At 42.0% G+C, this 15,389-nt stretch overlaps 1 protein-coding gene across 3 annotated transcripts in view; it reads right to left on the reverse strand.

Moving 5' to 3' along the window:
- Window positions 1-15,209, reverse strand: part of LOC102308760 (vang-like protein 2) — a 23,274-nt gene extending 8,065 nt beyond the window's left edge. The window contains exons 1-2 of one of the 3 annotated variants that reach the window (XM_005918104.3): window positions 14,901-15,209; window positions 3,608-3,981 (exon numbers count right to left, since the gene is read on the reverse strand). In XM_005918104.3, coding sequence (XP_005918166.1) covers window positions 3,608-3,678 — 71 coding nt within the window. In that variant the 5' untranslated portion in view covers window positions 3,679-3,981; window positions 14,901-15,209. The other 2 variants (XM_005918107.3, XM_005918106.3) reach the window with 2 other exon arrangements.
- Between the last annotated feature and the right edge of the window lie 180 nt (window positions 15,210-15,389).

The raw sequence follows: 15,389 nt of genomic DNA on the forward strand, positions 1-15,389 counted from the left end.
TTTTTTCAATAGGAAGAGGGCCATGTGACGCATCAAACTTATTGGTAATGTCACAAGAAAAACAATGGTGACAACCATTCCCATTTTATTACGGTGTATCCATATTAATGGCCCACCCTGTATATCAGCACCATTGACAGCAAAACAGCCACAGAGCATGATGCTACCACCACCATGCGTGACATTTGGTACAGTGTTCTTAGGTTTGAAAGCCTCAGCTTTAATCCTCCAAACGTACCTTTTGTCACTGAGGCCAAATAGAAATGTTTCAGCCTCCATCTTATCTGATCATATCCATAGCCTTGTGGTCAGGTGCAGATTTCAGTCAAGCTTCACTGTGGACAGTGATGCTGGTGGTCCAGCAGTTTCTAGTTCATGTCAAGCTTGGGCCCTGGTGGTTCCTGGGTTGTTTCTGAACATCCTGACCAATTTCCTCTTATCTGAGGGGGGACCGTTTTGGATCTTTTTGGATCAAAGTCGTGACACATGTGAATAAGTTATACTTACGTACAATTATTTGAACGGATGATCTTGGGATTGTTTAGAAATGGCTACAAGGGATCTTCCCAACTTATGCAAGTCGGGGTTTCCCCATTCTTTTGAGCAGTGGTGTCAAACAATTCCTCTTTATGCTGGCAAAAAGAAAACAGTTGCCCACAATCATGATCAGCAATGAGAGGTTAATAGGCCTCGGTCTTGTCGAGTTAAAAGACACTGTAGAAGCTTCAGCACCACTTGTTAAAAGATTTAAGTCAGCGTATGTTTATATCCGAGCCCGTATTTATACTTTTGACCCTGCGAGAAATACAGAAACTCCAAAAGAAATTCAAACTTGTGCATCCAGCAACTTATTAAAGACACATGCTGTACTTTGGTGCCACCCAGGGGAAAAAAACAGTTCAAAGAAAAAAGTTGAAAGCCCCAAATTACTGTGACCTTCATGATGAGTGTATGAAACTTTTGACCACAACTGTAACTTTTTAAAATTCCTCGTAAACAAAGAAACGGGTCTTACATTCCTCGGTATAGTCACTAATTGAATTATGTCTGTTTTCCTCTCATTTAAAAACAGTTAGAATGATTAATTTCCTCATAGCTTTTTTTCCCCTCTTTACCCAGTGAACAGTGGTGTTTTTCTAAAGCATAACAAAACGATACTGCCAGAAAGGAAATTAAAAGCATTGCCATCGCTCACCACCTCCAATTTATCAACTGAGATTGGAGCTTAAAATTTTTGAAGTTTAATCAAGCAAACAGACGTTCGCACAGATTCAGCGAAAATGCTTCCTTAAGGTTTCCCTTGATAACATGTATAAAAGCAGCCCAGGGGTCACTCAGCTTCTTTGAGTGGTTAATCAGCAAACTGTTTTCTTAGTTCACTGTAGTGACTCTGATGGATGTGTTTAGAATTAAAGCCGTCTTCCTGGCTCTATATGAGGTTATGTATGAGTAAGTATACTTTATAATTCCTATTTTCAATATAGATGTATGATGTGTGAGTGTTCAGTATTAAAATATGTGCCGCTATGTCTCCTAGTGTGGATCTCAGCATGTGGTTTTCATCCACAGCATCTGTAAAGCTTTTGAGCTGCATACCAGACACCCTACTGTTACTGACGACTTCTTATAGGGAGAATTTGGTTATGAAACCTCACAAGTCACTACCTGTTACAAAGTGATAAAACATTTGATGATTAATTATCCTTTCAGATGGCTAGTGTTGGTCTGGAGTTTAGAAACCACATACACATCAGGTACAAACCTGTATATAAACTCAAAACCTTTAAAAACTGTTATTTTCTAACTAATATAAGTGCCACAATCGCTGATTTATGAGGCAGTAGCTGCAGATTTGGGTTCACTGCTGAGTTTCAGTGACTGGGGAGTCTCCTTCAGAAAAAGAAAAAACTCAAATAATAATTAGGACCAAGGGTGTCAAACATAAGGCCGGGGGGCCAGAATCGGCCCAGCCAAGACTTCAATCTGGCCCACTAGGATGGCTTTCGAATATGTAAAGGACGACCACTTCCCCTGCCAGTGGCGGACCCCCTCAGACATCGGTGCGTTGGTGGTTCTTTGTGTCCGGGGATGGGCATCCAGGTACACACCGGCTCACTCCTTGGCGGCCGCTTATCGGGGCCTGGAGCCTGGGGCTCGCTCGGGCCACTTCGGAGGTGGGGTGCCCCCGGCCTCTCGGCCTGGGGCTCGGTCACTCAGGCGCAGCTGGCTGCCGGCGGAGCTCACGGGCTCGTCACTGCAACTCCCCCTGGCTTCTGCTCCGCGGCTGCTGAGTGAGCCCTCATCTGGGACTCTCCTCAGCTCTTTCCGGGACAGTGGCGCAGCTGCCCCTCTGTTGGTCTTCCTTGGTCTCTTGTGTTCTGGGGGCCTCTGGATGTCTGGAGTTTTGATCTCCTCCAACCTGCTTCAGCCCTGGAGGACGGGGCTGTGGCCCCCCCACACCCTCTAGCAGATATTACATGAAGGAACCTTTTAAAAAAAAAAAACAAGCGCGTCCATGCTCACAGGTGTACACACGGGTGATCACACCCACAAACTACACCCTTTTTGGCTCCTACCTCAAAGCACACTGTGTTCTGTTGATCTTATGTGCTGCACAATAATGTTTAATATTTAGTATTTACTGTCATATTCCATATATCATTGTGATGTTGTTTATTCTATTACTCTTGTTCTCTTCTGCTTGCTTTCTTTTTTCTTTCTCAGCAGGTGATCCAGGTGATTGATATATGCATTTTTTTTTCCTCTGCCCGTTTTGTTGGTTTTTGTCTTTTGCCCTTCTCCCCCGTCCCTCTTCTCAGCTGTTTCTCTTTCCCTCTTTCTTTCTCCCCTTCTTTCCCCCAGTCAAGTCTGTCCCGTATTCAGTAAGTGAAAATAAAATAAACAATAAAAGGTGAATCAAATGGACCATTACGGCAAGGCTGGGATGGTCAATTTGAAAGTAAAGTGTAAAGTAAAGTGTAAAGTGTGCGTGTTAGTCCCCATAGGGAAATAGTTCCTCTGCATTTAACCCATTCACCCAGTGAAGCAGGGATGGTCAGTTTGGTAAAGTAAAATCCGTTGGGTATCTTTCTTTGCCTTTAGACAACAATTCTGATGGCAAAAGAGCCAAACGGGACAGGCCAAAAAAAAAAAAAAAAAAAAAAAAAAAAAAAAAAAAAAAAGAATATGTAAAGGACGGCATAGATTTTAGACTTAACTGTATTTTCATGACTTTTACAGCTTTTCCTACACATTCATTCATTCTGGCAGATTGATGTGATTTCATTATCTTTATCAACAGCATTTTGTTATCATGTTGAAAAACTGAGACATCATGTTGCACTTATTTTCCCTACACTGTAGATCCCTGATCTACACTCTTGGACTGACTACTGCTGCAGTTGCATAAATATTTGATTAAAAAAATACAAATACAGAAATACAGTTGTTGTTGCGGTCATTCTAATTATGTTGTGTATATCACAATATGTATTTGAAAATCCAATATTTAAACCAACCAATATTCGAATCAGTCCAAACAACAGACCAGAAACAAATACATGAAGTTATGAGCCTGAGTGTGCCTACTTGAATGGGTCTTACCCACCTGTGCTTTCGGGAGCTTCGGGAATGGGAGGACTTGTATGAGTAGCCCGAGTACTGCGACTCGTTGTCCATGTCTCGGGTCGGCGGTGAGCGGGCTTTACGAGCCCCGCCTCCTCCCGCCGTGCCGCGCTGCTCGCCGACGCCTCCCAGTTGGTTTTTGCGCTCGGAGATGGACTTGGTGGAGAGAGCCAGGGGCAGTTTGAGTAGGTCAACCTTACTCCTGAGGGAATCTATCTTGGAGGCCGATGAGGGGGGAGCAAGAGAAGGGAGGATGGGAGGGCAGGCTAAAACGAGGAGATGATGAGGAAGGAATAGGGGTGGGAGAGGATGATGGGCAGGAGAGTTGCAACAGGGGAGAGCCGAGGTTGCTGAGATCTGAAAGAGAAGGACAAAAAGAGAGCGCTGGTTAAAACTCAGCATCGCATGTAGCCATTTCTCTGCCTGAGCTACTATTTGTGCTCCTAAGTTGCACAGTTTAACTGAACTGGCAACACACTAAAAATACACCGCAGGCTTCATATTTATCTTTTCCTTTTTCCTGCCTGAGCTTCCTGCCTTGTGCTCCTAACAGCAGTCACACCAGACCATCTAGATGGTACAAAACAAGGTCCCCGGCGTCACTTCTAAACTTGGGCAAAAGCTCCTTTTCATAATACGCATCACGGCCTTGGAACAATTTACAAGATAAAGATCATTTTGGAAACACTGGCTTTATATCAGGCATTGAAAAGCATAGCACATTTCAAAATGCTGTCTGAGGAATGCGCCTGAAGCCTAACTTTAGAAAGAAGTAACAACGCAGACGTCTGCGAACACATGGAAGGTTAAAATCATAAGCCCCTTTCAGACGTCAACTCCTTTCCACTAGTCTGAGGGCGTCTGCATGCTTCATTTGCATGTCTTAATGTGCACCCTGGTCATTTTCCATTAAAATCACTACGGCAGTCATACAAGGTCTGACCTATAAGCCATCATTAACTGACAGGCACACACAGGAATATGGGCATCCTTCTTTGTGGGCTGCACAGGTAACTAAACGGCACAAAACAGAAAAAAAAACATAAGTTTTTGTTTTGTTTTTTTTAAAAGGGAGGTCACCAACTCTCTTAATCTCACACGAGAAAGCCTCAAAACTCCTCCCTTTTTAAAGTAAAGTAAAATGACCCTTTAAGAGTCCATTTATGTGGTTTATACCCACATCCACTATAAAACACATTAACCTTCTAAACTGAGGCTTCGGTTTCACTTCAAGCGCTTTCATCGCTTCCAGGTCTCAGCTGAGGTTAATCATCACACGACTATATCTCCTCTCTCCAAGCAGCGAGCATTAGCCACAGTTAGCTGTGTCACAATGGCAGCCATATTGGATTACTGTGTTTTCACTAAACTTGTTTGCCCTCTCCCTCCCTCTCTCGCAGTCTCACATTCCGTCCCTCACGCCCCTCGTCCCCCGGGAAACGGGGCCTCTCCGCTGCCATGGTAATGAATGAGGGTGTTCAGCTGTAGGGGGATTGGAGGCTGACAGTTACTGTGGAAACCTGACCTCACACCGCCCTCTGACACACTGTCTGTCCACGCGGGAGGGAAAAAAAAATAAAAAAATCACCAAAATAAAAGTATCGGCGTGATGGATGTTTGGCTGTCACATGGTACTTAATCGATAAAGGGAGGGCGTGGCTCACTGGCTTTGATTGGCCCTCTTTGGGAAATGGAGAGGGAGGCTAGCTGCTATCAATGCCGGACAGATTCCACTTAAAGATGCTTTTATGCCCCATCAAGACCATTGAGTTTAAAATCCACTTCCCTTCATCCAAGTCCTGCATGAAATCCAATCTCTCTGTCACAGTTTATCCACATTTTCACCATCTCTTTTTGCATCATCATTATCATCATCATCATCATCATCATCATTAGTAGTAGTAGTAGTAGTAGCAGCAGCAGTATTATTATCATCATCATCATCATTATTACATGGTAAAGTGTCAGTTCATCCACTGTCTGCAGCAAGCCCTCCAACTTAAGTCATCTTTCTTCTCATTGGTTGTTCCTCACAAACAAAGGGTTTGAATAATAGGTCGGGTGGGGCATCAATGTTCCACTCTGACATCATAAAGACTGAAAGAGAGTCTTTTAGAGCCTTTGGAGCACCCAAGCCTTTATTCCAAGTGAAACTGCATGTGTGTCTTTTGGCTTAGGCATTTGGTTATAGAAAGCAAAAGACTAATGGTATGTGACAAATGCACGAGTGTCAGAGCGTGATATTAATGATAAAGAGATGCCATACGTTTACTTTCATAGTGCGCATGAGACAAGCCCAGACATGTGTTACAGCAAGAGGCAGCCTCCAATAATAATTTAGTAACAGGGAGTCCCTTCAACAACCTCAAACTAAAATTACAGCACTTTGCAAAATATGCGAGAAAGCTGTTCCCGCTAAAGGTGGAAACACTACACTTGTTTCAACACTTGTGGTAAAAAGACACCACCAAGCTATGACGCCATGCGAGGAGGAGATACTAGGAGCTGATGATATGCCTCGAAAAAGTAAACAACGGAGACTCCATCGGGGATCGCCGGAGCACTGCTAGTTGTCTGTATGACAGGGAGAGCAAAACGGTGAATGGAAATTATGGGTGCAGTTACATAATAATAATAATAATAATAATAATAATAATAATGGATTGGATTTATATAGCGCTTTTCTAGGCACCCAAAGCGCTTTACAATTCCACTATTCATTCACTCTCACATTCACACACTGGTGGAGGCAGCTACAGTTGTAGCCACAGCTGCCCTGGGGCAGACTGACAGAAGCGAGGCTGCCATATCGCGCCATCGGCCCCTCTGGCCAACACCAGTAGGCAAGTAGGGTCAAGTGTCTTGCCCAAGGACACAACGACCAGGACAGAGAGCCCAGGGATCGAACCGGCGACCTTCCGGTTACAGATGCGATTCCCAACCCCCCGAACCACGGTCGCCCTGATGGAAATGCAGGGCTTCAAGCAACTCCTGATAAAGCTATACCCAGATCCCAGGTAGAAAATATTTTTCAGTGTTATGTGAAAATATTGTGAGTCTAAGTTAAGGTTAAGCTACTTTAATTATTAGTAGTATTATTATTAAAATGTTAAGCATTTGTTTTATACTTTTACTTAAAACTTCCATGGAAAACGCTACTTAGGTTACTTTTAATGCTTAGATTTAACTTTGCCACTATCAGTGCATATATAGTGCAGTGCTATAATCCTGCTGCTAGCATCTTGTTTCTATAGAGTCACACTTCAAATTCGATAGTGTGTCATCAGGAGTTACTGACAGTTTCTTTGTGTTGTAGTAATAAATAAATAGTGCTTCCTGCAGGCTGCAATCACTGATAAAACACTGTTCACTATATCTTTTTAATAGATACATTTTTCCCTAATTTCCTTGAAATATAAATGATGTTGTGACAATATCACCCACTCCTGGCAGCAAGTCTGTTCCATTTCCCTGCAAACAGGGCTTTTCTAATAATCTTGAAGATCATCAGTGGCTGAAACAAGAGCAGCACACAGACTTTAGACTGCCCCTGGTTGTGCACAGCTATAACATGCAAACAACAGTTTACCAAGCTCTGCGTATGATCAGCGCACAACCAGGCCAGTCCCCTCACAGGGATTATTCACACATGCGCTGATCTCAGTTTCTGAAAGTTTCTTCCTGTTTAAAATAAACACCACTTACCACCAGCATAAATATGATAGCAAATAATGAAAAATTCAATAGCTCAACGTTATGAGAAACCTCCCCTTATCCGGAATCACTAACTTTTAGCAGACCAGAGAAGATTTTGGACCCTTGCAGCCATGTGCAAAACCTCAACAGCATGCTTATTCCAAAACCACAAAACTCCAATGACTAACAGCTGCTTTCTGGTGCATCATGATCGGCTTTTATCTTCAGCTTTAGCAGAGGAATTAGCAGAATGGTGCTGTGCTTTTAGGCCAAATAAAGTGCTTAAAAGCTGTGTTTCATGCGACCCCTACAACAGACAGGAGTCTGCATTCTGAATGTCACACGAAGCAAGAGGATTCTTATTTTAGATCAAGTTAAACCGAAGAAAAGCACATTAAACAAACTCCTCTTCACAAGTTCTTTTAAACATGCCATTCGGGACAGACAGAGGAGCAGATATGGGTAGAGCTTCTCAGCAAAATAATACGAGGACAATAAGTGGAGAGGACTCAGAGATTCCCAGACAAGCCAAATACTCTACACAGGCAAGAGACACAAATCTAAAGTGTTTAATCTAATGGCTGTAGAAGCTTAGCCGGTATTTGCTCTCCCAGACAGAGAAACGCTGGCCAAAATAACAATCGGAAATCATCACCGGCCATAATGCTCGCCCCACCAACGCACATAAATAACAATTAAGCAATTATAATCATGCGGTCTGCCTTTCCAAGCAACAACAAAGGAAAATGAAGGAGTAACGTCTTATTTCAGCAGCATATTTACTCCTCTATATCTGAAACTCTAACAGCAGAGACAGAAGAAAATGGCTCAGCTTTTTGAACGCATGAGTGATAAAAAGGAAACAAAAGCATTACTCAGATTAGTGCTCTTTATAATATGTGTCAAAATCAAAGCCCACAACCTAGCCATTTGTCAATTTTAATCCAACTCACAAATTATTTTAGATTCTCAAGAAAGTTTGCCATGAGCACAGGGCGGTGCAGACCACAGGCCAAACTAACCCTCCACTGCATCAGCAATCTGACAAGCCTGCAAACAATGAACGTGACAAGACTACATAGTCCATGTCTAACTGAGTTTTAACAGATGCCTACCATGAAACAATTTGTTTTCAAAGAACATAGTTCTCATTTGAACATATACAGCAGCAAAGATGTGAAGTCATACATACTGCAAACAGGTATGCAGCTAAAGCAAAACATGTTTCTTCTTTCAGTCCTGATCTCAAAGTGTTGAAGCTGCAGAGTTTGCTGCAAGCTTTTTTTGTTTCGTGCCAGGACGCTGCTCTCTATGGTACAGGTAGACTAGGTGATCAAAGAGCTTTTGCCTCCATTTTCTTCTTTTTTTCTTAAATTAGCTTCCTGCACAAATATTGAGCTGTCGTGTTCGGGCCTGTGACACAGGCAATGCCAGAGCTGAGGAGTTGACGACGCACTCTGTGCAAGACTGAAACAAAAGACTGGTTTTATGCTTTGACATTAGGGCTTAACAAGATTTTATTAAATGCCCCAACTTCAAGCTTGTGGAACAGGTTGTTATAAGTTGGCTGAAGGAAAGCCTTCTTTGTGGAGTTAGTTTGCTTAACTACATTTTATAAAGACTAATGATCTTATTTTCTTCTGGTAATTTAATTAAAGCACGTCTATAAACTGTATCCTGTATATCTGGCCCTTGGTATAATTCCCATTTTGCAGCACAGCCCTTAGCAAACCCTCCTTGGACGCTCTTGCCATACATAAAATGCTGCTGACATAAATGTGTGCTTTTGCTTGCACGTAAAGACAAATGTTGTGAAGAGTGTCACGGTTATAAGTATCCAAAAGCCTTAGAGAGCAATTAAAAGGCCAAGCATAGGAGTCTAAATTCCCCCTAGAGACGTATGGAGATACAACACAAACACGTTGGACAAAGGCAACGAGAAAAGACATTCAAACATAATATTTATCACCTTAATATGTTGACATTTCCTCCCATTGTGGGCGGAGTGGTGACAGTTTCATGAAAGGGGGAAAAACAAAAAAGATATATCATCAGCAGAGCATGAAAGCACTCAGGTAATATTGACATATTCTCAAAGAGGTAAGATAATTAAATGAAAGTATTACTATTTAACACAGCGAATATTCATTGTGAACGTTAAGACTTGATTTCAAGTTACAAGTCAATGAAAGATGGACTTAAGAGGTCATGAGAAATTTCGTGCCTGATGATGGCATCTTGATGAAAGACAACAAATAATTCAAAAGGCATTTAACTAACTAACGTCTCAAAAATTAGGATAGCCAAGTAAGCTGGAGAAACCTACCGGCTACATCTAAAACATGGATCTTAGGATTTGATATGAAAGTTTAATTTAGATTAAACAGAAGATAAATCATCTGCTACATGCTTTGGAAGTTTAACTGGTAATTATGGTTCTTGTGAAACCCTCTGAATCAACGACATGTAGAATACACAGACAAGCAGAGCTCACTGTTCACAAAAGCCCTCCGGCTAAATACACACATTTGCTCACACACCTAGCAAACATAGCAGGGTAATGTTTGTAATTAAGTTCCTGCATTTTCTGTTTCCTGCCAAGTGTCCTTCTATTCCAGTCACTCACATCATGGCACAATGACTTTTTACCTTTAACCACAACATTTATGACAACATACACTGAAACCAAGACTGTGCAACAATGAAAAATATTAGCATGATAACACTTACTATGGTGTATCGATAAACATTTGGTATTCTCCAAAGAATGAAAGACTGCATTCACAATCATAATCACTGCTGCAAACTACTGAACTGAGTATAGTCTATCTGACCTTTAAAAATCAGTATTTAAGTAGCAAAGCTGTAAAGGGAACTTCAGAATCTCAAAATGTGAACTGTCACAGAAGCTGCACACCGAGGCTGTGAAGGACTGAACTTAATATTTGGGGATGTTTTAGAGTTTTGCTGAGTTTTACATGCACAGGCACATAAACACGGGGTTAATGTCTCTCAACTCTTCAACTTTGCATTTCCCAAACAAGTGAGCACTGACGGCACAGTTTGACTCCACCGTTTGCTCAGCTGTGATGTTACTTTGCAGCAGCTTTCGCAATTAGGATAAGCTATGTGATGATGCGTTATCTAAATTACTCTCCAAACATGTCCTTCTGCTTTATGTTGTTCAAAAAGGTTTTGACAGTATCCAAGTAAACATGAGCAATAATGTTAAATTTGTGACTGGACGATATCTGCCGACTGGTAAGGAGACTAGAGCTCTCTGTAGCATTTTACCTGTTATAAATAACATAACATAAATTGACTTGTACAGTATAAATAACTGCTGGATGATGTAAAACTTGGATAAATTGGTGGATCCCTAGCAGCACTGCATTCTGGGTTTTTGGGGCTCCTGTCAATTTAAAAAAAAAAGAAAAAAAAAAAGGCTTTTTTTCAGCTTCAGTGAATGATTTCTCTGTACGAAGACTGGAGTCGAGTGTAAAATTAACTCTGTTTTTATGCTGAAACGCTGACATCATCTTTCAGCATTTGACCTTTGAGGTAGATAAAGCAGTTTCTTGTAAACATTACATTCAGCCTGTTATACGTATAATGAGAGACATATGCTTCAAAAAAGTAAAGCGCACGGGGCCGTCTCTGCAAGTAAGGCCTGCAAAAGGCCCGTCCTCTCTAAAGAAAGTTCGAAAAGAAAGTTGCAAATATTACATCACTTTCAAGTGGCTTAAAGCACTAAGCTACCAGAAAATTTTGATATGAGTAAATCTAGATTGCACATGGTCTGCTGACCTTTACAGTCTGAAATAATCCTGTTGCCATACCTGCCTGTCTGCTGGCCTGATAGTGAGAATATGACTGAACACTTGATCTACAAAGGTGTGGTCCGGTACTAAGATGGATAAGGTTTCCTATTCATCCCACCGTCCTCTATGACCTACTTCATTGACTTCAAGAGGATTCTCACCTTCCATCTTTAATCAGCAGCATTAGTATAAAAAAAAAAAAAAAAGGAAACCACACACCCACAGTGTAAAAGTACATCTGAGCACAAATCTGTTCAGTAAAGCAATAACAACCTACCACTGGTTCTAGTTTTTGATTTGCACCTTACACAAAAGGTTCATTTCTTTTCATCCAGCTAAGCCATTGTTCCTCCTGACATTGTTAACCAAATACCGGTATGGCTTTTTCCATATAGTCTTGCGCAAAAAGAGTCAAATTTCTAAAAAATAAAAAAGCTCTGACCGATTTCACCAGGGTTGTCCACTGCAAGCCAGTCCAGAAACCTGCGTGTGTGTGTGTGTGTGTGTGTGGTCTAAGATTAAACAGTTATGATGCTGGGCTTCAGGCCTACTAGAGCCACGGCTCAAAGGTTTTATGGCTCAGGCCAAAGGGAGTGTAAAGTCATTTAATATGCGCCATCAACTGAGAGCAAAGACAACAGCTTCCTCTGAAAACAGAAGACAAACACATTCAAGCCTGAGTGAAGGAACCAAATCTCATATGCACACAACACAGCCTTCAAACAGGGTCCCAATCCTCAACAGCTAAAATCGACTTCATTATTTTTTTTATTGTGGAATTTATTGTACCAACTCCTTTTGTTTTCAATTTAAATCAATCTGGTTTATGACTCAGTGCATCCAAAATCAATTAATGTAGCTCAAAGCAACAACGCTCCTGAGTCAAATCCATAGTTTAAACATCTTTGGCTTGCAGTTTGGATTTCATATGCATTTCTTCATGCATCATTTAAAGTAACTATACAGCTTAAAACAGTGCAGACGTTCATAGAAGACCGTTTTGGTTATGCTCATCCATAAAAAATGATTCCAACAATGAAATCAAACCATTAACAGTGCAATTATTTTGCTGCAAGCGTGCAGATCTAGTCACACGGTAATCAAAACAAGCACATGGAAGATTTTACAGCTACCTTCCCCACGGCAAAAAGAAATCGAGCTGCCGTTAAAAAGTTTGGAGCTGCTTGCACTGTGACGGCAGCTGTCAGGGCGGAAAAGCAAGCCGGGACACCTCTGAAGTGACCAGCTCCGCTCCATAGCCATTTTAGGCCAGATATAGTCCACCAACTGTGAAAATAAGCATGCACACGCCCAGGGTCCAACAGGGGAAGAGGCTCATCAGTGTAACAAGGGCCACACACACACAGACAGAACAGAGACCGCCACCCACATCAGTAAAACCAGTGAACAACAAGACAACTGCTTCTGTCCAGGTCTGCACACACGGCGAGCAAACGGGAGCAGGTGTGCGTGTGTGTGCGAGTGAGAAAATCTAATAGGGTGTGTTTGAATCAACAGGCCTGTCTTCTGACTGCATAGATTTGTCTTCATATCCAAACAAAAGTACTGCAGAGACAGGAAGCGGCTGAGATGATTCATGACTATGGCGAGTCTAACAACAGCAGCCAACTATGTGTTACTGATAAGTCAGAGCATCATTATTTTCTTTGTTTGGGTTATAAAACGTCAGGAGTTGCTTGAAAAAGTCCAAAAATGCAGAGGCGTGTTATAATTCACTGTCAGAGACTATAAAAACAGCAGAAGTTCAAATGTGGCGATCAGACTGGAGTCAGAAACTATTGCATTTTTTAAGGCAGTCAAAAAGAGCTGTATGAGTCAAACAGAGATGCATTTATTTTGAATAAGAAAACACTCGTATTCCCTTCAGGAAACACTTTCTGAGCACTGAAATCTTTTCATGATGACAATATTAATGTAGATATTGCGGCAATTTCTTAATTAAGACTTAATTTGTGAGTCACCTGACAAACATCAATTTGACTCCTTGTTTAAGTGCTTTAAACATCCAAAATTATGTTTTATCACAAGACATTTGGAAGCTTTTTTGGACATTTTTTAAACCTGAAGCAACCACATTGACTTAAAAAGAAAACAAAATGTGATTCCATGTGATTAAACACAAATATGACATGATAGAAACCTTCTACCATGTCTGTTTCCTGAAAATACATGCACAATTCTCTCTGCACTCACATTACTAGTTGTCATGCTTCTCTTATACTTTAATTGAACCAAAGTAGAAGGCACACCGCAGGGGGTCAGAGGACAAGCTGTATTCTCTGTGTTTGTGTGGACAGACCCTTTAAGCAGAAAGCCAGGCTGTCTGAAGAGCTGAAATGGTAAATTAGTCAATTTACAGATGAAAAGGGCCAGTGGACAATTTGAATTGTTAAGTAAAACCTCAGTTTATTTCTAAAGGAGTAAAGTCTAACATTTTCTGCTTTTGAAGAAAGAAAACTAACATTTTCTCCATCAGCTTCTTGAATATGGAAGGTCTTGGTGTTTTTCTCTGTTTGATAATATTGTAGTATTTGGGTTTAAGACTCCTGGTCAGACCAAACATGTTTCTACATAAAATACTGGAGTCTTTATTTTAACTAACAATAAGGGGAGAAATCTAGTTGATTTTTGCCAGCATTTCTTAATACTTCAGATTTCCTAAATTAATGGGCACCAATACTTCTACAATGAACCAGCTGTGCTTCATATTTCTTAATCTCTGTGGTATCACTGTGTAAAATTCCTTCTTCAGTCCATTTCCACTGAGCCCCTGCTATGTTTACGACCCGTTTTATCACTAAAACATCCCCACTGGAAGCAGTTTACAGCCATTCTGTGGTATTTTTTAAAGCCTGGTGATAGCATTGTGTAGTTTTATCTCGCAAAAGCAGGACTCAAATCTTAGAAATTAGAAGTTGAAGGGCGAACGGACGTTTCAAGCACTGGATCTGTGCGTAATCAGGGCCTGTTTCGGCTGCAGCAACGTTATCCTGTTTCACTTTGAATTACAGCCTGTGTTTAGACATTTTAGCACCGTGCTGCAGGCTACGGCAGCGTGGCTCAAGAGTCGAGCTGCGTTCATTAATATTTCAACAATATTCCACATGCACAAAGAGCCACCAAAGGCTAACTTACTGCGAAGAACCGGGCGAGTATAAAGAGTTGTGCGACCTACAAGATGAAAAAGGAGGGTGTTGGAGAAAGGCAGGACAATGGGAGACTCCCAGGCCCCACCGGTGGCGTCCTGATGCCAAATGATCCCAACGCCCGCTCCCTTTCTTTCCCCTTTCCTTTTCCAAACGGGACGCCCTCGCAGTAAAATGAATGGACGCACTCAAATTCCCACCAGCCCTTCGCCGAGGACAGAATTCAAACCCTCCGGCCTGCAGTCACACTGGACGCGCTCTTTGCTTCCAGGCGCATCACTCTCAGTCTCCTTTTTTTACGCTTCTATTCACATTAATAAAGGCAACTCTTCCTCCTTAAAATCGATCCAGAGAGCTACGTGGCCTCCGTGGGGTCAACAATAGCGCCGACGAGGGTCCTAAACTTCCCTTCGGATTCAAAAAAAAAAAAAGGGAACGACCATCGCGTCCTCTCGACTATTGTTTGGGGAAACCGGAGATCTCCGGGGCCCCGAAGCTTCCCAGCTCCCCTCTCAGCGTTACAACAGCGCGCAAGCATCCACAGCACCACTTCCAACATTTTAACACATTTCCGCAAAGAAATACTACTTACTTATTCCGGATCGTCCATTCAGGTATTTTCTTACTTTCCACTCTCCTTCCACTCAGCCGTAGCACCGTGCGCCCCGCCTCCGCCTCACTTTGGCCCCTCCTCTGGTTCCCCCCCTGGGGGACCAGGCCCGTGAGAGAGTGTGGTTCAGCCACGGCGCATCTATCACCGCGCTGATGTCTCTGAGAGTGTGCGCTCGATGAGAGGGACCGGGACAGAGTAATGTGGCTCTTAAAACAGAGAGGCGGTTTATGGAGCTGCTGACGGGAACAGTTCTCTAAAAGCGCCATCATCATTAGATGCTTTCAAACCTCCTGACCTCCGTGTAGCTAAGAAGATGGTTACAAATCCAGACATGCAGCACGAACAGGTTTTAATATGTCGTATAGTTTGGAGGTAAGAAGAAAACATTTTTTGTATTATACCACGGATTTGTACAACATGGATAATGTATATTAATAAATGGTTGGACTCTAGCAAAGACCTGGCACA

Source organism: Haplochromis burtoni, unplaced genomic scaffold (genome assembly GCF_018398535.1).
Source record: "Haplochromis burtoni strain Fernald_Lab_line unplaced genomic scaffold, NCSU_Asbu1 Contig_27, whole genome shotgun sequence".
NCBI lineage: Eukaryota > Metazoa > Chordata > Actinopteri > Cichliformes > Cichlidae > Haplochromis > Haplochromis burtoni.